Consider the following 23,504-nt stretch of genomic DNA (forward strand, 5'->3'; position numbering starts at 1 on the left):
CTCCCTCCCTCCCTCCCTCCCTTCTCCCTAAGCACACACCACATGCTAACGTCTTTGTGCTGGGTGCCCCTTTCTAGAATCTTCCCTGTCCCAAGAACACTTAATTCATTTGCACACAGCATAACAGGAAAAGTTGAACGAAGCCTGCTTTCTGTGGCTTTGGAATTTTTTCAGAGGACCTGGGTTCTCTATGTAGGTGAGCTACAGGACGGCCCACTCTGTTACGCCAGGAAGCAGTGTGACTGAGCACATCAGCTCGGGTTGTTACCTTGTCCTCACTAACACCTGCCAGGAAACGTCCAGCAAGGACAGTCCTCACTTAGCTTTGGCATGCCGAGCTTGGACATTCCTGGGAGAGACATCTCCAAGGGAGAGGGCCTGGGATCTCACCTGTGCATAGTGACCCCTCAGTAAAGTGTGCTGTCTGCTCTTCTCCCAACTGCAGAGGCTCCCCACCAGCTTCTAGCACCAGCAGCTGCAGCCTGACCAATGATGTGGCCAAGCAGACTGTCAGCCGTGACCTGCCCTCCAGCCGCCCGGGTACCGCAGGCCCCGCAGGAGCACAGTACACCCCTCACTCCCACCAGTTCCCTCGAACACGAAAGATGTTTGACAAAGGCCCTGATCAGGTATGCCGACCGACCGGCATGGGCTGTTTTGCAGCCCCTCAGCGTCAGAACAGGGTGCTGGGGACTTTGCTTTTCTGACCTTCAACACGATAGCTTAGTTTGGGATCATTCTGTTCCCATAACATGGTGCCAGCCCTTGTCTGAGACACAGTGGGCCCCAAGTCAGCACCCTCTGCTCTCCCTCGAGGTCGGCTCATCTGGTGGGCCACTCCATGACTCACAAGAAGCACGTGGGGTAAATTTGCTTTTCCCTTCTTAGGTAAATAGCAGTCCGTCTCCCCTTGATGTGGCTGCTGCTCCTCAGTGTTTGTTCTGAGTGGCTTGTTTGATTATTCTACAAAAGCAGGCGCACTAGAACATGGTTCAGGAGAGAGGAATATGCTACTGCCCCAGGCTGTGAGAGCCACAGAGATGAGCCCCGTCCTGTCACCCTCTGCACAGGAGAGAGGTGTTCGGGGTATCTCTCAGCAGTAGAGGGTGTCATCTGGGAAGAAAGGAGCCACAGCCTGGAGCAGTAACACACACCTGGAATCCCAGTACTCAGAACAGAGAAGGACCATCTGCCACGGTATGGTCCACTGGGACTGTTGTCCTAAGTTAGGCATTCTTTCAAGTATAAGAAGCAGAGGGGCAGCCAGCTCGCGGCCAGGAGCCAAGGCAGGAAGATGAGGACTCCAGGCCAGACTGGGCCATGTAGTGAGATGCGTCCTCGAAGACTAAAGTCAGTATAGGAGCAGTGAGATGAAGGCCCGCCCTCCTGACTCGGCTCCTTCTCACACCCCCTCAAGACCACAGACGATGCAGACGATGCCGCTGCACACAAAAGCTTCATCTGTGCCACGATGCAGACTGGGTTCTGTGACTGGAGTGCCCGCTACTTCGCCCAGCCGGTCATGAAGGTGAGTCCTGTGTCCTTTGCCGCAGTGGAACCTTAGGAGTGCACCGCCAGGGCCTCAGTGCCCCCGCCGGCGGCTGGGGGCCTTCCTTCTGCCTTCTCCTTGCCCGTGTATCCCCAGTGTCAGCCTTGGTGTCTGATCCTCGTTCCTTAGACTCACTAATGACACTAAGCCCCATCCTGTCCCCATCTTTGTCTCTCTGAGCCCGGTTAGCGCAGCTGGAAGCTGTGATCTGAGCAGGGGGGCAGGGATCTGTGGGGTGCGGCCGAGCTCGGTCACGGTCAGCTTCACCTTTGGTTTTTGTGGCTCCTGTCGTGCTTTGCTTGCTGTTGGAGGGTGACACCAATTGTTGTCACAGTACAGGTGTCAACACTTAAGACAGAAGAGCCAAGGCAAAGACCTGCCTGTCAAGGACGTGCCAGTATCGCATGTCACCTTGTCCCCACTGGCAGAGTCTAGCGCCCCCATGGAAGGGTGTGCTCAAGTCTGTCCTTGGGCCACGCTTGGTGACTTAGCACTCTGGGACTCTGCAAGACTGTCTCCTGGTCCTGATGGGCACGACTAGAGATTGGTGCCTAAGCTAATGGCCCCAAACTGACTCTGGTCAGTCTGTCTCCGTCTCTATTCGAGGCTGCAGAGATTAGCTCTTGGTTCTTAGGACATCTTCTCCTTCCTGCACATTGACAAGTGAAAATGGAGAACATCAGTTTATCCTTAACTGTATGTCTAGCTAGATGCCCAGTAAGTTCCCTGGAAACCATCTGGACTCACTCACAGCATCCCCTGCCTTCCTCTTCCCATAGTGAAGGCTGGTTTGCCACGCAGCCATTTTTTAGCACCTTCAGCAAGTGATAAAGTTCTGACTTCTTAAGTGCCTTTGCTGGGGGAAGTGGGGGGTGGAATTCCTTTCCAATTTTTTGAACAAGAGCTGGAGAGGTGGCTCAGCTGTTAAGAGCACTGGCTGCGCCCCCAGGAGACCTGAGTTTGATTCTCAGCCTCCAAGTGGTCTCTCTCAACCATCTCTAACTTTGGTTCCAGGAATCCAGTGCCTGCTTCTGACCTCCATGGGCACCAGGCACATATTTGGTGTTCAGTCTTAGATGTAGGCAAAATACCCATGCACAAAAAAAATTTTTTTTAGTATTTAAATAAGCATTAAAATATAAAATGGCCAAACTTCCCACATCTTGAGCCACAATTTTCTTCAAACTAATCATTGCTTTGTTAAGATGCAAAATAATTCAAAAATAATCAAATATAGATGGTCTCTATGAGTCCTTATAAAAGCAAAAATTGAGATCCACTGAAATGTTAAACAGAGGCTGGCTGGTTAAAAATTCTGAAATGGGCCTGGCTGGGCTGAGGGTGTAGCTCAGAGCTGGACAGATTCCCTCTTGTACTAGAGGCCGCACCTTCTATCCCAGGACCACCAAAGATAAAATAAAATACTAGTGAAGAGAAAGTTATGAAACATTTAATCATATGCTATTGAAGCTATTAAGGCTTTTTAACAAATTTGAAGGTTAATTACCAGTCAGGTGTGGTGATGTGTGTCTGTAACCCAAGCACTCAGGAAGTTGTGACAGGGTCAGCCACACCATAGTTGAGACCCTATATTAAAACAAAATAGATTTTAAAATACATAGCATAAGAAAATGCTGATGGCAAAAGCTTTTAGACAAAGAACAAGAGCTGAACAAGCCTCTAAATGACAATAGTTCCATAGGCCATTGGGACCCCAAGTGCTCATGGGAAATCCTAGAAGGAACTCGGTGACCTCAGACACCTTGATGGTGGTGGCACTGAGTGTAACTTTCTTGAATCCGTTTTTGGCACCTGCTCTCTCGATCCAGGCATGAAGGGTAGGAACGTACGGAAATCAGCACAGTTTCCCAGTGTTGGGCAAGCTGTAGGAACAAGAACAGGTCCATGGCCACCCACTGCACTTACTTCCCAGTGGCCATGTTGTCCTTACTCGGGGAGTGCACCCTTCTGACTGCTGGGACAACAGTTGAGGCAGGAAGGAGGGTGCGTGGTCTGGACTTTACGCAGTGAGCTAGAGCTGCCCGATGGTCAAGAGGTGACATTGGGAGCTGGGCATGGTGGCGCACGCCTTTAATCCCAGCACTCAGGAGGCAGAGGCAGGCGGATCGCTGTGAGTTCGAGGCCAGCCTAATCTACAAAGTGAGTCCAGGATGGCCAAGGCTACACAGAGAAACCCTGTCTCGAAAAACAAAAAAAAAAAAAAAAAAAGCGACACTGGGAGCATTCACACTGGGCGCCTCCAGAATCATCCTCTAGAGCCATGTGGGCCATTAACCAGCAGTAATGGTGATTTCCTGGGACACTAATGACAATCTTTTCTTGAAGGCCTTTCTCTGTTATCCCTGTATGGTTAATGGGAGGAAGGGCACAGGTGACTCAAAATGCATTGCCCTGGGACTTAAAATTGAACTCTGTGTTCGCAAAGGATTGTTTATAGTGTGCACACGACCCCTGAGAACAGGGCAGTGGGTGAGAGTCCTCAGAGGCTGGTGACACTGGCTGGGCCTGATCCTGAGGAAGGGTCAGCTCAGCATAGACTCTTTAGTCTTCTGCAGTACATGGGGGTGTGTTGCCACCACAGGAGTCAGAGGCATGGACACTGCACAGGCCATGGCCAAGAGGATCCACTTGACGTGGTTCTCAACCTGTGGGTCTCAGCCCCTTGGGATTGAATAGTGTTTTCATAGGGGTCATATATCAGGTATTTTGTGTGTTAGATATTTACATTGTGACCCATAACAGAAGCAAAATTACAGTGATGAGGCAGTGATGAAAATAATATCGTGGTCAGGGTCACCTTAGCATGAGGAGCTGTATTAGAGGGTCGCAGCGTCAGGCTGAGAACAACTGCTCTAGGACCTCCTGCCCCACACAGACACAAACCACAAGGAACACTTGGCAGAGGAGCAGATGGCTTTCCTGAGACCCTGACTAGCCTGTCTCAACACTCTCATTTGGTTCCAGGCCTCAGTGGCTCCACCATCACAATTGGTGTTCTCTGTGATTCTGGGTGGCAAACTCAGTCTCAGGACTGAGGGACTTGAATAACCTTCAAGCTTTCAGAGGGGGCGGGGCTTGCCATGTCTTATTTGGAAAGGCGTCCCCACTTGTTCCAGGTGGTATAAAGCACTGGTTTGTAAAACCATCTCATGGTGTGTTGGCGTAACGCTGCATCAGGACCTGCTGCTGCTAGACTGCTCACAGGCAAACTGGAAGTCCTGAGGACCTCCAGGAGTAAAGAACTTCAGAGTGGGAGAGAAGCCAGAGCAGAATGCAGAGAGGAAAGAAACACTCTGTGTGGACCAGTGATTGCCTCGTGGCTGCAACAAAACGCCTAATGGGGGACTCGAGGAAAGACGTGAATGTTGGCTCACCCTCAGTGTGCGGCAATCATGGCCGAAGGAACATGAGGCAGGGTCCTTTGTATTCAGTCAGGAAACAGAGACAGCTGCTGGCACTCAGCACTGTTTCTCCTTAGTGTTCGGTCCAGGACCCCAGGCATGAGACGGTGCACCTGGATCTAGGTGGCTCTTCCCCCCCAGTTAACCTCGTCTCAGTATCACTTATAGTCGTGGTGTTGAAGTATTAGCCATCTCGTGTGACAGCTCCGTCCAAGTCTGTAGGAGCTGCGGGGAGAGCCCTCTCCCTGTGCCATAGTTCACAACACAGCATTAGTGACAGACTGTTGTGCTCTTAGAAAAAGAAATTACTGAATTAGTTTTGAATAGGAATGTTTTCTTCTCTTAGTTGGCAAATTTCAAGCCTGGTTCTGTCCAGAACTTGCCTCATAAGGGAGTATGGGAAACAAAGGTCCTCAGATGCTGTGAGGTGGGGAGTGCCGCTCTCCCACACGGAGATCAGCCAGGTGCTGTCACAACTAAGTGCTCTTTCCCCTAAACCAGTGGTTCTCCTGAGGAGGGCATCCTTAGAGTCCCTGAGCGTGTGCATTGCTACGCCAAAGCTGTGCTGTGTAACACTGTTTGTAATACTCAACAACTGCAAACCAAAACAGAACATTAGTTAAAAATAATCATTAAAACGCCACATGCATACACTGGGGGGATCCACACAGCCATTAAATCAGTGCCTTGTGTGTCTATGTGAGGATGGTGTAGGACACTGTGTCTATGTGAGGATGGTGTAGGACACTGTGTCTATGTGAGGATGGTGTAGGACACTGTGTCTATGTGAGGATGGTGTGGACACTGTGTCTATGTGAGGATGGTGTAGACACTGTGTCTATGTGAGGATGGTGTGGACACTGTGTCTATGTGAGGATGGTGTGGACACTGTGTCTATGTGAGGATGGTGTGGACACTGTGTCTATGTGAGGATGGTGTGGACACTGTGTCTATGTGAGGATGGTGTGGACACTGTGTCTATGTGAGGATGGTGTAGACACTGTGTCTATGTGAGGATGGTGTAGACACTGTGTCTATGTGAGGATGGTGTAGACACTGTGTCCTATGTGAGGATGGTGTAGACACTGTGTCTATGTGAGGATGGTGTAGACACTGTGTCTGTGTGAGGATGGTGTAGACACTGTGTCTGTGTGAGGATGGTGTAGACACTGTGTCTGTGTGAGGATGGTGTAGACACTGTGTCTGTGTGAGGATGGTGTAGACACTGTGTCTGTGTGAGGATGGTGTAGACACTGTGTCTATGTGAGGATGGTGTAGACACTGTGTCTATGTGAGGATGGTGTAGACACTGTGTCTGTGTGAGGATGGTGTAGACACTGTGTCTATGTGAGGATGGTGTAGACACTGTGTCTGTGTGAGGATGGTGTAGACACTGTGTCTGTGTGAGGATGGTGTAGGACACTGTGTCTATGTGAGGATGGTGTAGGACACTGTGTCTATGTGAGGATGGTGTAGGACACTGTGTCTGTGTGAGGATGGTGTAGGACACTGTGTCTGTGTGAGGATGGTGTAGACACTGTGTCTATGTGAGGATGGTGTAGGACACTGTGTCTATGTGAGGGTGGTGTAGGACACTGTGTCTATGTGAGGATGGTGTAGACACTGTGTCTGTGTGAGGATGGTGTAGACACTGTGTCTGTGTGAGGATGGTGTAGGACACTGTGTCTGTGTGAGGATGGTGTAGACACTGTGTCTGTGTGAGGATGGTGTAGACACTGTGTCTGTGTGAGGATGGTGTAGACACTGTGTCTATGTGAGGATGGTGTAGGACACCAGAGATGCCACTGACCCCGATTCTTCAGAAGGGAGAGAGAGCAGTCACCACACAGTCCACAGCTCTGCAGCACAGAGGCCTTCCTAACCCCTGCCAGGTCACCTGCTGCCCGCAGGCTCAGCCACTGACCTCCAGCAGAGATGCAAGAACGTAGAGACAGGCCGTGCAGTGCCCACGAGGAGAGCACAAAGTAACCCGTGAGCCGCTCAGCTCCCTACACATCAGCCATGAGAGAACAGAGCTGTATACCTTGGCCTCTGCTATTCTGCACTTGAAGCGTGGAATTCATTTAAAACCATAAAAAGCCCAAAATTGTCAGGCAAGTGCTGTCAGGAGACAGCCAGTCATCACGGGGCTCACCTCTGAGCAACCAGATGTTAGAACAAACAGAAGCAGAATGTGCAGTAACTGACAAAGCAATAAATACAGAGCAGGGCACCGCAGCTCATCCTGTAAGTCCCAGCAAGTGGGAGGCAGATGGAGGGAGATTGTCAGGAGTCTGAGGCCAGCCCTGGCCAATTCCAGAACACCCTGGCTACAGAGTTAAGCCCTATATGTAAACTATTACAATTTAAACCAACAAAAATGTGATTTTAATTAGAAAAAGAGCTCTAAAAGTTAGTAAATTTCCATGGCACTGTGAACAGTAGTTTATAAAAAAAAGTAATTCATTTTTTAAAAAACCAATAAATTAAAATACAGGGACTAATGAGAAAAGTGGAAAATACACATAAAGAGACAAGGAATTTCAGCCAAATTGGAAACTAAGAAAGTCAAAAGAGGGCCAGTGAGCCGGCTCAGCAGGTGAGAGTGCTGGCCACTCACCCTGGCAACCTGAGTGTGCCCCTCAAACCCCACGTGGTCGAGCTAGAGAACTGACTTCCACAGTTGGCCCCCAGATTCTGCTGTGTGTTCGGCCTGATGCAAACACACACATCACACACATCAAGGAGGTTCTGGAAAACTTAAGGTTGCTGCGTGCTGGTGGCGCACTCCTTTAATCCCTGCACTCAGGAGGAGGAGGAGGCACGTGGATCTCTGTGAGTTCAAGGCCAGCCCAGTCTACTTAATGAGACCCTGTTTGAATAAACAACAACAACATGTGTCAGTGCAACTGGCAACCCTGCTGTTAAGATGGCTGTGCCCCTCAGAGCTGCACTCCCAAGCATCTCTTCTTGAACACTGACAAGGTAGACACTGAATGCCTATGGCTATGTGAGCAAAGACCAGACAAAAGAGTAAAGAAACAAGGAAGCTCACACTTGTGCTCAAGACTTAAATGCCTGTGCTGATCTGGACATGCCCAGCGTCCCTCCTGTGACTACAACCATGGCTCAGAAAGAGACAGGCCTTTACCCTGCAAGCTGGCCTGTTCTCTTGATTACAGACAGACGCCCTGAGTCCTCTTAGCTGTTAAAGGAAATAGGCTTTGCTTCTCTCAGTCACTCACAAAAGCTTTGTAGTTTAAAACATTGCATATACCCAAGGAAACTCCTGAACAGTTTCACCAGTTGCTGCCATTTGACTCTGTTAGTGTGTAGTGTCCCTGCAGGCTCATGCACTGAGAGCCTTGGTTCCCAGCTAGAGGCACTAACTTGGGACTTGGTAAAAGCTTGTAAGTTGGAGCCTCTGGGGGCACACCCTGGGAAGATGGCACCTCATATCCATCCCCTGCTCCACCACGTGCTTCCTGCCATGATGCCCTGCCTCACTGCAGCCCCAGAAGCGATGGGCTGAAACCTCTGACACCTCCTGTGTACTCAGGCCAGCGTCCGCCTCCGGAGTGTCAGGATTGCAGCCATGGCCACCATTCCTGGTTTCCCCTTTTCTTTTGCGCTGTGTATGTCAGGGTTCATGGCCACTGAAGTCTGACAAAGCTCAAAGGAAGAAGGATCAAGTGTGGTACAGAAACACAGCTGTAGACTCTCTGCATCACACTGTGTAAAGACAGCGTCAGTCTGATACCAGCTGCATTGCAGGGGAACAAACCGCAGTCCAGTGGCCCCAAAGTCCTTGGCGCAATATTGAGGAGGAAAAGTGCACTCACACACTGCTGAGCACAGGGCCACCCGTGCCAAGGTGCCTCAGCAGTAAAGCCAGTCTCCTGAGTGAACATGGAAGACTGAAGGAAGACACATGCACAGCTGTCTTCATGGCTGCAGAGAAAGCATCTGACAGAGCCCAACAGCCATTCGTGACTTAAAGCCGCAAATTCCTTTGCCTCGTGCAAGACACCGACAGAACCCTGTGTTACATCATTCTTGTCAGCAAAAGATGTCAAACAGCACAAGGTGAGGATGTGTGGCCTACCAGAGGCCCAGGACCTGTGCTCATCAAAGCAAAGACGCGATGCTGTAGGGAAGGGGAGACAAAGTGCACGCCTACAAATGCTGCTAGGGTGAGCTGAGTTCAGGAGGCTTGCCAGATGAGAGGTGTGCTACAGAGTCACCTGCACCTCTGAGGAGCAACTAGAAACTGAAATGTGACATCAGTGGCATTTGCAGTGACACTACAAAACAGAAATGCCTTGGTATAAATTTAAAACACTGAAAATTATAATGCTATAAAATAAATGGGAGTGGCCTTGTTCATACATGGGCAGGCTCAGTGGCGTACAGGTGCTGGGCCAACCTAAGTGGCCACTGAATGCAGTTCTGACCAAAGTTCAAGTACAACTGTTTTGGCAAAAGTTGACCAACTTAAAATATGGAGAAAAGCAATGAAACTTCAAGAAATAAAGAAATTATGCAATAGAACAAAGCTCCAGGGCTCACACTGTCCTATTTCAAGCCAGTCAAGTTAATAGTGAAGATGCGTGTGGCACTGAGCATTGTTAGAACACACAGATCAATAGGGTAGCATAGGGAACCTGGAGATGGCGCCACACAGGCGCAGGCCATTGATTTCCAGCAAAGCTGTGAAAGCAGTCTAATCAGAAAAGGCATTTCAAAGAAACGGCCTTATCCCCGCCTTATGCCTTACCAGCAAGTAACACAGAGTAAATTGTGGCCCAGTGTGTGAAGCCCGAAACTGTAAACGTTGTGTTAGGTGGAGCTTTTAATGAGATACAAAAACCACGAACCGTCGGAGAGAACAAAATGATGACTGGACTCCATCAAATAGACACTCAGCTCACAGGACCGCCCTCCGCTACACAGGACGCACAAAGCCCTGTTGTCTTAGCTCAGGTTTTCCTGTTGTGATGAGCGCCATAGCTAAAACAACTTGGACAGGAAAGGGTTTATCCTTTTGTTTTGTTTTGTTTTTTTGAGACAGGGTTTCTCTGTGTAGCCTTGGCTGTCCTTGAACTCAGAGATTCACCTGCCTCTGCCTCCCAAGTGCTGGAGGAAAGGGCTTATTCAACTTAAACTTACACCAAAGGAAGTCAGGACGGGAACTCAAGTAGGGCAGGAACCTGGAGGCAGGAGCTGATGCAGAGGCCATGGAGGAGTGCTGCTTACTGGCTTGCTCCTCATGGCTTGCTCAGCCTGCTTTCTTTCTTTCTTTTTTTCTTTTTTAAGATTTATTTATTTAGTATTATGCATACAGTGCTCTGCCTGCATGTACACCTGCATGCCAGAAGAGGGCGTCAGATCACATTATAGGTGGTTGTGATCCACCATGTGGCTGCTGGGAATTGAACTCCAGAACCTCTGGAAGAGCAGTCAGTGCTCTTAACCTCTGAGCTATCTCTCCAGCCCTCAGCCTGCTTTCTTATGGAACTCAAGACCACCAGCCCAGGAATAGCCCCGCCCACAGTAGACTAGGTGGCCTCGCTCCCGCCCCACTCAATCACTAATTAAGAAAATGCCCAACAGTCTTGTCTAGAGCCAATCTTATAAAGACATGTTCTCAGTTGCAGCTCCCTCCTCTCAGGTGACTTTGGCTATGTCAGGTTGACATAAAACCAGCCAGTGCACCCTGGTTCTGTGAGTAAAGGACTTTGCTACCAAGCCAGGTCCTACCTGGTGGGAAGAGACCACTTCAGCCAATTCTTTTTTTTTTTTTTTTTTAATATTTTTTATTTACTTAATTTTAATTTATGTGTGTTGGTGTGCGGGTGTCAGATCTTGGAGTTACAGACAGTTGTGACCTGCCATGTGGGTACTGGGAATTGAACCCGGGTCCTTTGGAGCAGGCAGTGCTCTTAACCACTGAGCCATCTCTCCAGCCCTTCAGCCAATTCTTGAAAGTTGTCCTCTGACTTCCTCATGTGCACCATAGCATGTGAACCCACATACACACACACACTAAGATAAATAAATGCTTAAAAAATAAGAATCACCTTTTAGAGCTGGAGTGATGGCTCAGAGGCTAAGAGCACTGACTGCTCTTCCAGAGGTCCTGAGTTCAACTCACAGCAACCACATGGTGGCTCACAACCATCTATGATGAGATCTGACGCCTTCTTGTGCCTTGCAGGTATGCAGGCAGACAGAGCACTGTATACATAATAATAAATAAATACATCTTTTTAAAAAAATTAAAAAAAGAATTGCCTTTCATTAAGAAAACGAAGTCAAACTGGGCGGCAGTGGCACACACCTTTAATCCCAGCACTCGGGAGACAGAGGCAGGCAGATCTCTGTGAGTTCGAGGCCGGCCTGGTCTACAAAGTGAGTCCAGGACAGCCAGGGCTACACAGAGAAACCCTGTCTCAAAAAAAAAAAAAAAAAAAAAAGGGAAAAAAAAGAAAATGAAGTCAGCCAGGTGTGGTGGCGCACACCTTTATCCTAGCACTGTGAAAGTAGAGACAGGCAGATCTCAAGTCCCAAGGCAGCCGAGACTGCATAGTGAAACCTTGTCTCAAAAAACAGAAAGGGAAGGAGAGAAAGCTAAGAGAAATTTTCAGTTACAATTTTTAAAGGTAACTGAAAAAGATTGTGTATTAGTTCTACATGAGGGACTTCCAAAGTTGATAAGAAAAGCAGCAACACCGCTTTTGCGGGCAGAACTGTTTCATAAGAGGGACGTAGCTGGCAGAGGAGCGCACGAGGAGATCCTCAGCAGTCAGGGCGGCACCCATGAGTCCGTGGGCTTCGGCACCCACATTTCAAGTTACAGGATCTGAAAATTGTCCGTTCCAAGTGCTACAGAGGACAGGAGCCTCTGAACACTCAAGCTGGGTATCGCAGTGCCGCATCTTGCAGCTGTTTTCACAACAGGATGTTTGGTTGCGTCCTGTAAGTAGATGAAACATGACAGACACCCCAGGGCTGCCTTGCTCCTGGCAGTCTACCCAGAGAGGCCCCCACGTGGCAGTCTGTGTGTTCACAGTAACGAGAAGTGTCATAGTCGTGCTGTGCTGAGCGAAAGGTTCTGTGTGGTCTGCGGATAAGCCTGTCCAGGACAGACAGGAGCATGGGGTCAGAAGACAGGTCAGTGCTTTGTCCACCAGCGCCCGAGGCTGAAGGGCAGACTGGACAAGGAGAGGAGACACATAAACATGCTGGGCCACTAAGCTTTTGACTAATCCCAAAACCGTGCCTAAAGAGGGTGAACTGGCCACATGTCAGTCAAACCAACCTGACTGTAGAGAGGACGCTTTCCCTACTAGCGCTGAGTGTTGTCAGAGGGTACAACTGCATACAGACCGCAGGCTTGAGCTCTGATCAGCGCTGCCGAGCCCATCGCCTGCCTGCTTGCCCACCGTGAGAGAGAAGTTAGTGAGTGTTAGTGAGTGGGACAGTAACAACAGAGACAGATCCCTGTCCTCACCGCACAGGGAGGACTTGCTCTTTCTAGTCTAGTCTTGGGAGCAGGGTTTACACCGTCCCTTGGGGTCTCCCCACCTTTGCCTTTGCCCAAGCCCCTTCCAATCTTGATAGCCACACTTCTTGACACTCCTGATCCTTACTGATTCCCAAGGCACCAAATATCAAACATAGCCCCAAGGTCCAGACTCCACACAAGGCCTGCACACATGACGTGTCTTGCTGCCCTGTGTTGAGCTCCAAGCACTTTGTGACCAGAAAGGGGCTGGGCCTTGGCTTTCAGCTCCCTCTCTCAGCTGCCTGTGCCTCCCTAGGAAGCTTCAGCTGTGATTGGTCTTTCTGAGAAGCCAGGATGTACAGAATTGGCATATCACATCCTAATTGGGTGGCACTGTTACAGCCCGCATCCCTCTAGGAACTCGGCTCAGAGAGGACCCCAGAAGCTAGGCCTGGGTGCTTGCTTACCAGAGGGACTATTACTCAGAGCAGAGATAAATGAATGAGAGAGAAAGGGGGGGAGGGGAATACGCCGCCACAAGAAAGGGGGATGGGCCGAGTGGTGGTGGCACACTCCTTTAATCCCAGCACTCCAGAGACAGAGGTAGGTGGATTGGTATGAGTTCAAGGCCAGCCTGGTCTACAGGGTGAGCCCAGGACAGCCAAGGCAACACAGGGAAACCCTGTCTTGAAAAACCAAAAAAAAGAAGGGCTGATGGTCTGTTGGCCAGGCTCATCTGGTCCCTCCATCCTGAGAGCTGGTCACCTCCAGTGGCATCAGCCTGTGCCTTCTCACAGTGCACTCCCTGCTTCCCCTCACTGTACCTTCTGTGCTTTCGGCTGCCTGTTCATCCTGGGAACCTGGTTCCAGGGCTGCCTATCACAAGTATAGCAGGTCGGCAAGAGAATGCTCACTTCTATGTACCGGGTGAAAGAGGCAGCCCCACCCCTCGCCCTCGTGAGGCAGTCTAGGGCCTGGACTCTGTCAACCAGCAATAGCTCAAGTGCCAGACTGTCTGACACCCTCCAGGCTTCCATGTCTGTGCCTGTGCCTCCCCCAGTGTGGCTCTTCTAGGCCTTGCTTTGCTCTGTTTTGTTGTCTTTGGAGCCCTGGTTTGGAATCCGCCCTGGGTCCATCCCCACGTGTGCAGCAGCAGCTCAGCTGCCTTCGAGAGCCGCTCCAGGACCTGGAATCCCACTCCCTCAGGCCCCTCTCCCTGCTCCAAGCACCGTTTCGACCTCTCCTTTTAATCTGTTCCCAGAGAAACTGGGTTTCATTAAAGCGCCTCTTTCTTTCTGCACACTTGGGCCTGCTGGAAGCTGCTCCTGACTACTGGTCTCCGTCGCTGGTCGTTTTCCGTTCTTTTCTGATAAACTCCGCATCATCAGGAAATGAAACTCATGGGTCTGAACCCACATCTGCTGCTGGGGGACGGTTTCTAGACCAGCAGCCATTCACAGAGATGTGGTGCTGTCTCCCCCGTGCCCAGGTTGTGTGTCCTTGGCTGCTGATTTTGTTGTTGTTGTTGTGTGTATTTCTTTGCAGTTATTGAGAAGAAAAAGAGGGGTGCATAGCAATAAAATACTGGAAAAGAACTTCAGTTCTGTCTGGGGTCCTCTTCCTGGTGCTGTTTTCCTCAGGAAGCAGCTGACCCCTCTGTCCGTGTCTCAGCTGGAAGGAAGGAGGCTCCTGTTTTGTTCATTGATTGCCTCGGTGTATGGGGAGTTTAAAACTAACTCTCGGCTTGCCAGCAGGGACTTCAGGAAAAGAAGGAAATACCCCTGTTCACAAGTGTTCACAAGCAAGCACAGCTGCCAGCCAGCACGTCGCCTCTGTGTGGCTGGAGGCCTCCCCCTGCTGGGGGTCTCAGGAGCTCCCCCTGCAGGCCCACCTTCTCCCATCAGTGCGCTTCAGCCAGGGCTCAGGCTTGACCCAGACCTCCGATGCAGTGTAGCCCCAGCTGGCCTGGAGCTCACCATATAGACCACATTAGCCATGAACTCGGGGTGCCCCACCTGCCTCAGCCCCACACATGCTGGACTCGTGGGTGGGTGCCACCATACCCAGCTCAGAAGTGACTGTCTTGGGGTTGCTGAGCCTAACCCAGTGTTTTCTGTCCTTACAGATCCCTGAGGAGCATGACCTAGAGAGTCAGATCCGCAAGGAGCGGGAGTGGCGGTTCCTAAGGAACACTCGGGTCAGAAAGCAAGCGCAGCAGGTCATCCAGAAGGGTAAGCACACAGCGGCACCACCCAGGGGACTAGGCCTGACTGATAGAGACAGCTGGAGCAGGGAGGGATGACACTGGGGAAGAGGAGGCCACCTCAAGGGGTGGTCTCCTCAAGGACTTTCCTGCCTTGGGGTCTCAACAGAAGCAAGTCCACACTAGCTGATCTTCAAAGCAGCACTCTTGTTATTGTGCATTTCCAGGCCCTGGGAACCCACATCTCACCAACCCCAGGCTGTGCTTTCCCTGACTTTGCTCACCTTGTCCACTTTGCCCTTGAAGTGGCCACTGGCTCCATTCCTCCCAGCCCTGACAGCCACACACTCACCTGACCTTCCCAGATGTGGAAGCCACATTTGCCTCCTTACATGTTTCTGCTTCCAGCCTCATGGGGGCAGTGTTAGCGATCAGCCGAGGACAGTGTGTATGCTGCTGTGAGAGGCTCAAGAGCAAGCTGACAGCACATTGCATCCTTGTGCTCCTCAAGCCAGGAGGCCATGCAGGGAATAGCACCTTCCCTCATCCAACAAGAATGAGGGCCAGCCTACCTCACCCTAAGACCAGGGCCCTTAATCTCCTCTCCCCACCACCCAGGACGCAGCCCCACAGCTCTGATGATTGCATGAGAATGAAAGGTGGGCGCCATTTCCTGTCAACGTAGAGGTAGCTATGGCTAAGGGTCAGTGTGGTCAGTCTCCGGCCTTCTCCCCTGTTCCTGTTCCACAACTCAGTTTTGACCATACCTCCCTATCCTCTGAAATTAATCCTTAGAAAATAATGACCAGTTACTTGTTAAATTAAGGTCGAGGCCTCAGAAGACAGACTATCTCTACCACTGAAACAGAGGTCCATGCCAGCTTCAGCCCCAGGCCTGCCTCACTGAGTACCTGCACTTCTTGCACAACCCTGCCAGTGTCCCCTGGGACCTGTGCAGCAGGCCCTTGGGTGCCTGTGGTGCTGACACAGTCGTTGCTCCTGCTGTGGAATCATGCTGCCTGCTTATAGGTGCTGGCATCTCATAGCCCAGTGTGCAGCCCAGGAACTACTACTCAGGGTGTGCAGCTGGCTGGCAAGCACCCGTCCACAGCACCCCCTCTGCACTCTCCTGGATAGCGAAGTCTCCTTAGGCCCCCAGGCCAGGTCAGCTAGCCAGGTTAGTTTCCTGATACAAGATTGGGAACTGGGTCTGGTCCACACAGTAACATCCTGGGGGCCTCTTGGTCCCATTGCAGAGGCAACACGAGCTGGCATTTCTACTCAAGCTGAGACATATGAGTCAGGCGGGGCTGGAAGACGGCTCAGTAAGTAAAGTGTTTGCCGCACAGCGGTGAACACCTGAGTCTGGGCCCCAGAAGCCACATAAAAAAAGCCAGGCACTGATACATGTTGGTAATTCCAGCGTGGTGGAGCAGAGACAGCCTTCCTGGCCAGCCAGCCTAGCCTAAGTGGTGAGCCGCTGTCTCAAAAACAAAGTAAATGGCTTCTGAAGCATGACACCTGAGGTTGACCCCACACACACACATACACACACACACACACACACACACACACACACACACACACACACACGTGAAGTCAGTGGGGTTACCCATCAGGTAAGACGGAGATGGGTAGGTGCAGTCAGTGCTTCCTCTGTCCTCCAGGTTCAGGGTCTAGAGTCAGTGCAGGTTTGTACTTGTTTGACAGCCAAGGACATACTGGGGAAGATGTCAGTAAGAGAGGTGGGGAAGGACACCCTCCTGGAGGCTTCAGCAGCAACAACAAATATAACTAACCCTGTGCCACTGCAAACCAAGGAGCAGCACACCTGGCTAACCGTTTCCCTGGTGCTGTCACCGTGGAGCCCCTTGTGTAGCATGGACACAGGGGGCGTGGGGGAGGCCAGCTCGGAGCTGGTATCTGCCAGCACTAAACCCACCACTCTCCACGGGATCACATGTGGGCCTCCTGGCTAGATCAGAAAGCTTTCCACTCTACACTCAGGAGCTGTCTTCACTGGCCACAGAGATGTGTGGTCCCTGAAGCAGCCCAGATACACACAGGTCCACACCAGGGTCTGGGGCCAAGGCAGAAGGTGCTGTCCTCCCTCCTCATTGCTGCAGCTGTGAAGTGCTGTGCACATGGTGGGCATCACTGCCCACAGGCCGCGGTACAGCTGCTGGACGCTGCATCCTTAGCTGCCTTCTGAGTCTTCTTAGCAAGTTCCTGCAGAGCCAGGAGGGGGCATGCTGTTGTTTTTGCCTAGCTGCTTCCCAGTCTCAAGGCTCTAGAACCTCAACTAGAGGGTGTGGTGGCAGCCACACCCTCCTCCACCCTGAAGTCCTCAGCACTGTCTTCAGACTCAAGGAAGCACCTCGCCTCAGAATATTACTGCTTTCAATATAAGAAGTGCTGATCAAAGGCATGTCAGTCTCTGCCCAGAGCTGTGAGACGGAGCCAAACAAAGGCATAAGCCCCGGAGCTGTGCACGCACTGGCTAAAGCTACCTCTTTTCCTCAGCACGTGCTTTCCCCTTCTTCAGCCCCACTAAAGGCAGTGTCAGTGTTGCTGTAGATGAAAGGCTAGCACCCATTATCTCTCACAGGCATCACCAGACTGGATGACCAGATATTCCTGAACAGGAACCCCGGCGTCCCCTCCGTGGTCAAGTTCCATCCCTTTACACCGTGCATAGCTGTCGCTGACAAGGACAGCATCTGGTAGGCATGGCCCCAGTTCACCCTGATGTCTTCTCTCTCAATTGCACCTCTTAGAAGGCCCACCCTTCCTGGACCTCACCTGGCCAAATCCATTACTAAAGAATACGCCAGAGAGTTTGTCCCTTGCCTGTTCTGCAGAAGCAAGTGGGTGACAGAGAGCCCCTGAGACGGTGGGGTTTCGGGTTGTTTTGTTTTACTTTATGTGCACTGGTGTTTTGCTTGCGTGTGTGTCTGTGTGAAGATGTCAGAACTCCACTGAGTCATCTTTCCACTCCAAGAGAATGGGGTTTGATTTATACTGGGCTCTAACCTGGTACAATGAGGAAATTGTCCCATTTTCACAGGTTCATAGTAATGCCTATAGACCTCCCTTTTCTTCTTCTTCTTCTTCTTCTCCTTTTTTTTTTTTTTTTTTTAATAAGTTGTGGTAAACTGTGTGTAAGAGGAAACTGGTGCCAGTGTCTCTGAATACTGTGAAAGATGCCCCACCACCTCCTCCAGAGCAGTCTCTCCCATACTAACGCTGTACAGGAGACACCAATGGACCCCTCCCCTCAGGGGCCATGAGCCCCAGCCTCTTTTGTCTCTGAACTTGACGCCTGAGCCACCTCCTGAGGGTGGAGCCGTGCGGCATTTGTCCGTTTGTGAGTGGCTTCCTTCTCTCACTTCATGGTTTGCTCATACTGCCGCACACATCCCCATTTCCTCCTCCTCAGGCCCTGGCGACGTTCTGCTGTAAGTTCTCCCACACTGTGTTTGGCTGCTCAGGGTACTTGGGGTGTTCTGTGAATGCTGGCGTAGGAACATCTATCACCTCAGGTCCCCGCTTTCAGTGCCTTGGGGAGTGTACCAGAGGTGGAGTGTGAGTCAGCCTCTCCCCAGGGGCCACGCGGTAACCCTCCCACCCGCTGTACACAAGGCTCCTCACTCACTGCCCAGTTCCTGCTCTGCTCTGATGTAACCACCCCGTGGGCATGCAGCAGTATCCCACTGGGGGCCTGGCTGTGTTTCCCTAGTGACTGTCTTTCTGTCACCTCTTATTCCTCCAAGCTTTTGGGACTGGGAGAAAGGAGAGAAGCTGGACTATTTCCACAACGGCAACCCTCGGTACACCAGGGTCACCGCCATGGAGTACCTGAACGGGCAGGACTGCTCCTTGCTGCTAACAGCCACAGGTGAGGAGGACGGGCGTGGCCCTGGGCTGGGGCACGTGGCTCTCCCATCTGTCCTTTTCCTCACAGGTCCACGTCATTCTGAAGTGTGAGCTGAGGAGGAACAGGGCTTGAAGACAAGGCAGGATATTGGTCAGGGCTCCCTGAACCTCCCACAACCTGGGGATGCCATGTCCGCCGCTGCCCTCCAAAGCTTCACGGTGGACCCGTGGGAGCTCCAGATAATACATGCGAGCAGGGGAGGGCACTGTAGGTCATCACCACAGGCCCATGCTGCCGCAACCTTCGGCACCATCAGCTCCCCTACTCCCACGGCCACACAGGCTCCTGGACCAGGTCCGTCCACCTCTTGCAGGCCAGCTTCCTTCTTCCTGAAATGGCCTCACTCAGTTTTCTTGTTTGTTCTGTTTAACTTTTCGTCTGAAATGTCTTAATGTCATGATTGTTTCTGAGCATCAGCCTCCAGGTCTCTCTCCCTAGGTTGGCAGTTGGTTTGTTTTTGTTGTTGCTTTGTGTTGTGTCCCTGTGTTTAAGACGAGGTCTCGTGTAGCCTCGGCCAGCCTCGAGCTCACTAACTAGCCAAGGCTGACCTTGAACTCTGATCCTCTTTGCCTCTTATCTCCCAAATTATGGAATTACAGCTGAGTGTTATCCTACCTCATGTTCTACAGTGCTGTTAGTTGAACCCAGGGCTCCATGCTTGCAAGGCAGGCACTCTGCAAGCTGAGCTACATCCCAGCGACAGCTGCTCTGGGTCAGGGATAGTTGGGTGGTACAGAGCTTGCCTGGTATCACAGAGCCGGTGTTGTTCTCCCCAGCACCACAAAAACTACACTGTACAATCATAGCGGCGCTCTGGCCTCCTGCTATGAGAAGGCTTGTCAGGTAGAGAAGGGGCGCAAGGCTAAGGAGGCGCCCTGAGACTAGCGCTAATCCGCAGGCCTGGAGCACGCCTTAGAGCGATGGCTCTCTGTTTACACTCGGAAGGGGAAACAACTTGCAGCCAGTTAGTCCAGCCACCTGACAGTGCAGCCCTAAGTGGTACGGCTGATACCCAGAGGCAGGACTCAAGTCCCATAGCCCAGGACACAGCAAGCTGCCACATCCATGTGCACGGGTCGGGGAAGGACATGAGTGGTGCTGGCGCTCCTGCAGGTGCTCCCCGAGAGTGCCAGAGGCTGGCAGGTCACAACCTGAGTTGTGCTTGTCCGAGTCAACCAGTGTTCCAGAGCCAGAAGGCCCTGGTGGATGTGTGGTCACTGGAAGGGTCACTTGATGCTAGAGTGCATGGCTCGTGTGTATTGGGGGCATTGAGACCAGCGAATGCTGAGCCGCCTGGAGTCTGGGTTTTTATGGCCTTTCAGAGGCTCTCTTGTCCTTGCAAACTTTTTAGTGTCTGCTTTTGATTGATGTGGGCTGCCTGCACCCCAGGGCACTGCCGGCTACACCCAGGTGCTCAGCGTCAGCGCCAGCACATTCTGGTACAGGACATTGAGCAGGAGTGCCTCCATCTTGTTTTAATGTTCACTGAACTGACAGAATGCCACATCTCCTTTTTAAGTGAAGTCATGGCCCCAAAAGACATATATGCAGTGCCACCTCAGGACCAAAGCCAGTCCTGTGACCCATGGCATTAGCACTATCCAGGAGTGGCCTATGCTCTGTGGGGGTGGGGACCCTTGAGGCACAGTTAAGGCTAGAAGAGAGGTCAGGGTCAGATTGAGAGTCTCAAGGCACCGAGTGGGAGAAAGTGGAGAAAAGAGGAGGAAAGAGAAGAGAAAAGGCTGGGGGTGGGGGATGAGGCATCAAAGTGGCTGGAGTCACCCTCCCAAGGCCAAGGCTATAGAATGGCCATCCCTCTTTCTAAGCCTCGGAAAGTGAAAAGGATGTGTCTCGTGTGCTTTGGTCTGGAGGTCCCATTAACTGTCCTGCGCTCCCTTCTGTCAGGCTGATGTGCAGAGCACCCACAGCAGTGTGGGCAAGGGTGAAGACCCCAAAGCTCTGTGCTCTAGAAAACTAAATCTCACACACTGAGAGACTGGACTAGGGGGAAGAACTGGAGAGGTGAGCCAGCTCTCACCGGCTTCTCCACCACAAGGAGAGCGTGGTCTGTGCTGTTGGCTCTGGGAAGGAGAGGTGGCCTTGCCACCAAACCACTGACAGGTGGCCTGCTACTCCCAGTGCTGGAATCTGCCATGGTCCTGTCTCTCTTCTCTTTACTGCTCAGAGCACTGCAGCTGTGACTCAGAGACCACAGTGGACACAGCCTCCAGGGCATGAGTAACACTCAGAGCACTGCAGCTGTGACTCAGAGACCGCAGTGGACACAGCCTCCAGGGCATGAGTAACACTCAGAGCACTGCAGCTGTGACTCAGAGACCGCAGTGGGCACAGCCTCCAGGGCATGAGTAACACTCAGCACACTGCAGCTGTGACTCAGAGACCGCAGTGGACACAGCCGCCAGGGCATGAGTAACACTCAGAGCACTGCAGCTGTGACTCAGAGACCGCAGTGGGCACAGCCTCCAGGGCATGAGTAACACTCAGAGCACTGCAGCTGTGACTCAGAGACCGCAGTGAGCACAGCCTCCAGGGCATGAGTAACACTCAGAGCACTGCAGCTGTGACTCAGAGACCGCAGTGAGCACAGCCTCCAGGGCATGAGTAACACTCAGAGCACTGCAGCTGTGACTCAGAGACCGCAGTGGACACAGCCTCCAGGGCATGAGTAACACTCAGCACACTGCAGCTGTGACTCAGAGACCGCAGTGGGCACAGCATCCAGGGCATGAGTAACACTGCCTCTCTCCTTCCCTAGATGATGGTGCCATCAGAGTCTGGAAGAATTTTGCTGACTTGGAAAAGAATCCAGAGATGGTGACTGCGTGGCAAGGGCTCTCAGACATGCTGCCAACGACACGAGGTAGGCCAGGCTCTTAGATGTGCTGCTGAAGCACAGGTGGGGCTTGGCTCCTCACAAGAAGGCCATCTGGGGCTGTGAAAAGCAGTTCTGGTGCCTCCAGGACAGCCATCCACTTCTGAGTTCCCAAAGTCACGTGGTGATCTCCCCTAGAAACCGTGAGAGCAGGTGACCCTCTGGGATCCCAGGGCTCTGCCACATCTCAGTTTGGCCAAGGTGAAGGCGCCACTGCGGTGGCCACACATGGCTTGGAAAACGGTTGTTGCTGGCTGAGCGCGAAGGCTGGCATGGTGCCAGCTGTGTGCTTTCCCAAGACCACTAAGTAGTGATCTCCTGGGTGGAGGAGTCTTGCCGGCCTGCACTGGCAGGACCTGTGGCCTCCAGAACCATGAGAAGGGAACGGAGTGGCCTGCAGTTTCCTTGTGGAGGTCTGAGCTGGCTGAGATGAAGAATGAGAGGAGGCCGAAGGGTGTCAGCGCTCCCAAGAAATGCTCGGGGCTGTTCCTGTGGTTGGCCCTCAGTCGTGCTCAGGAGTGCTCTGTCACCACTGAGGACGAGAGACGAAGAGACTCTGTGTGTGCACACGAACCAGCTCCTGCCCCCATGGCTTCTACTGAGTTAATATCACATGGGTACACTCAGCCTCTGGCCACACCTATGTCTGTACCACCAGAGGTGTGCCTGCCTTGTGGACAGAGCTGGATTTACAGACACTTTGCTCTGATTGAGGTGGACCGCCATGTGGACAGAGTGTCCTTTGGAGAATTCCTGAGAGCTGAGCCAGGTTGCCTAGTGGCTACGTTGCTGCCTGGATCCCTCAGTACTGGGATGGTAGCACACAGTGCTGCACCTGGCCAAGAGCTAGGCTTCACGATGCTCGCCTGCTCTTGCTCTCCATACTGGCCCTCAGGAAATTCTCTTGAGCGTCTCCCTGAGCTAGAGGGTACTGGCGGCATGTGTAGAACCCCTGTTCTCCTAAGAGAACTAGCACCTTGGTGTTCTGACTTGGCCTGGAAGCCACTGAAAAGTGACCTGCTATTTGTGCCTGGACATTACAGAAGCTGTATTTGGTGGACAGAGATTCTGAGGCCCTGTTGTCCTGTGATTCAGCACCACGGGTGGTAGAGTGTATAAGGCTCGGAGAGCGCAGAGCTCACCTGGGCTTGTTGCGCCAGCCTGGGCTTACATGAGTGAGGGCTTGCCCAGGATGTCCCCATCTTGCCTGAGCCACTGTTTGACATAGTGACCCATGTGTTTCTCCAGGAGCTGGGATGGTCGTAGACTGGGAACAAGAAACTGGCCTCCTCATGAGCTCAGGAGACGTGCGTATCGTCCGCATCTGGGACACTGACCGTGAGACGAAGGTGCAGGTGAGATGCCCAGCCTCTAGCAGGTCCCCACGCTTCGCCAAGATTCGCCATGCTCCCGCTCCACAAAATAGGTCCCATCATAAAAGACAACGAAGACCTGCGGCCTCCTGGCCAGCACCATCAGTGACTGCTGCCCAGCTAGCTGTCTGTGGGGAAGCAGATGAGGAGGGGTGTTTTGCTGGTAGGCAAAAAGCTAATTACCTCCAGATCCACATTGATTGTGGCACTTTGACCCTGCACTACAGCATGATTAAGCCTATGCTAATCCAAATTATTTCCAAATATTGTTTTCTCCCTGCAAATTAGGAATACCAGAAATCAGTAGGGTGAGACATCTTGAATGAGAAGGGTTAGTTGTTCAACTGTCTGCATCTGTTTTCTTACCCTGTGGTGCTAGACACAGAAGGCCAGGCCTCGGGCCCGTATCTGTGAGCACCTCCCTGAGCTGCCTCTGAGCCCGAACTCAGCCCTCCTTCTCTACCTAACTGTGTAGACCAGGCGGCTCCGAGCTCTCCTCTAACAGAGTGCGTTGGTTTTGCCTCAGACTCCTGAGCTTCCTTGCCAGGGTCCAGGGTTACCTACCTCCTGCAGGTCCACGGCAGAATTAGAGACACTGTGAGGACAGCACTTGTAGGTAG

At 52.0% G+C, this 23,504-nt stretch overlaps 1 protein-coding gene across 1 annotated transcript in view; it reads left to right on the forward strand.

Moving 5' to 3' along the window:
- Positions 1 to 23,504, forward strand: part of Rptor (regulatory associated protein of MTOR complex 1) — a 298,025-nt gene that overhangs the window by 269,705 nt on the left and 4,816 nt on the right. The window contains exons 23-29 of the mRNA XM_051159180.1: positions 446 to 629; positions 1,418 to 1,528; positions 14,604 to 14,709; positions 17,290 to 17,404; positions 18,455 to 18,579; positions 21,395 to 21,499; positions 22,760 to 22,866. Coding sequence (XP_051015137.1) covers positions 446 to 629; positions 1,418 to 1,528; positions 14,604 to 14,709; positions 17,290 to 17,404; positions 18,455 to 18,579; positions 21,395 to 21,499; positions 22,760 to 22,866 — 853 coding nt within the window. The remainder of the gene's footprint in view (positions 1 to 445; positions 630 to 1,417; positions 1,529 to 14,603; positions 14,710 to 17,289; positions 17,405 to 18,454; positions 18,580 to 21,394; positions 21,500 to 22,759; positions 22,867 to 23,504) is intronic.

The sequence above is a fragment of the Acomys russatus genome, chromosome 16 (assembly GCF_903995435.1).
Source record: "Acomys russatus chromosome 16, mAcoRus1.1, whole genome shotgun sequence".
In the NCBI taxonomy this organism is placed as follows: domain Eukaryota; kingdom Metazoa; phylum Chordata; class Mammalia; order Rodentia; family Muridae; genus Acomys; species Acomys russatus.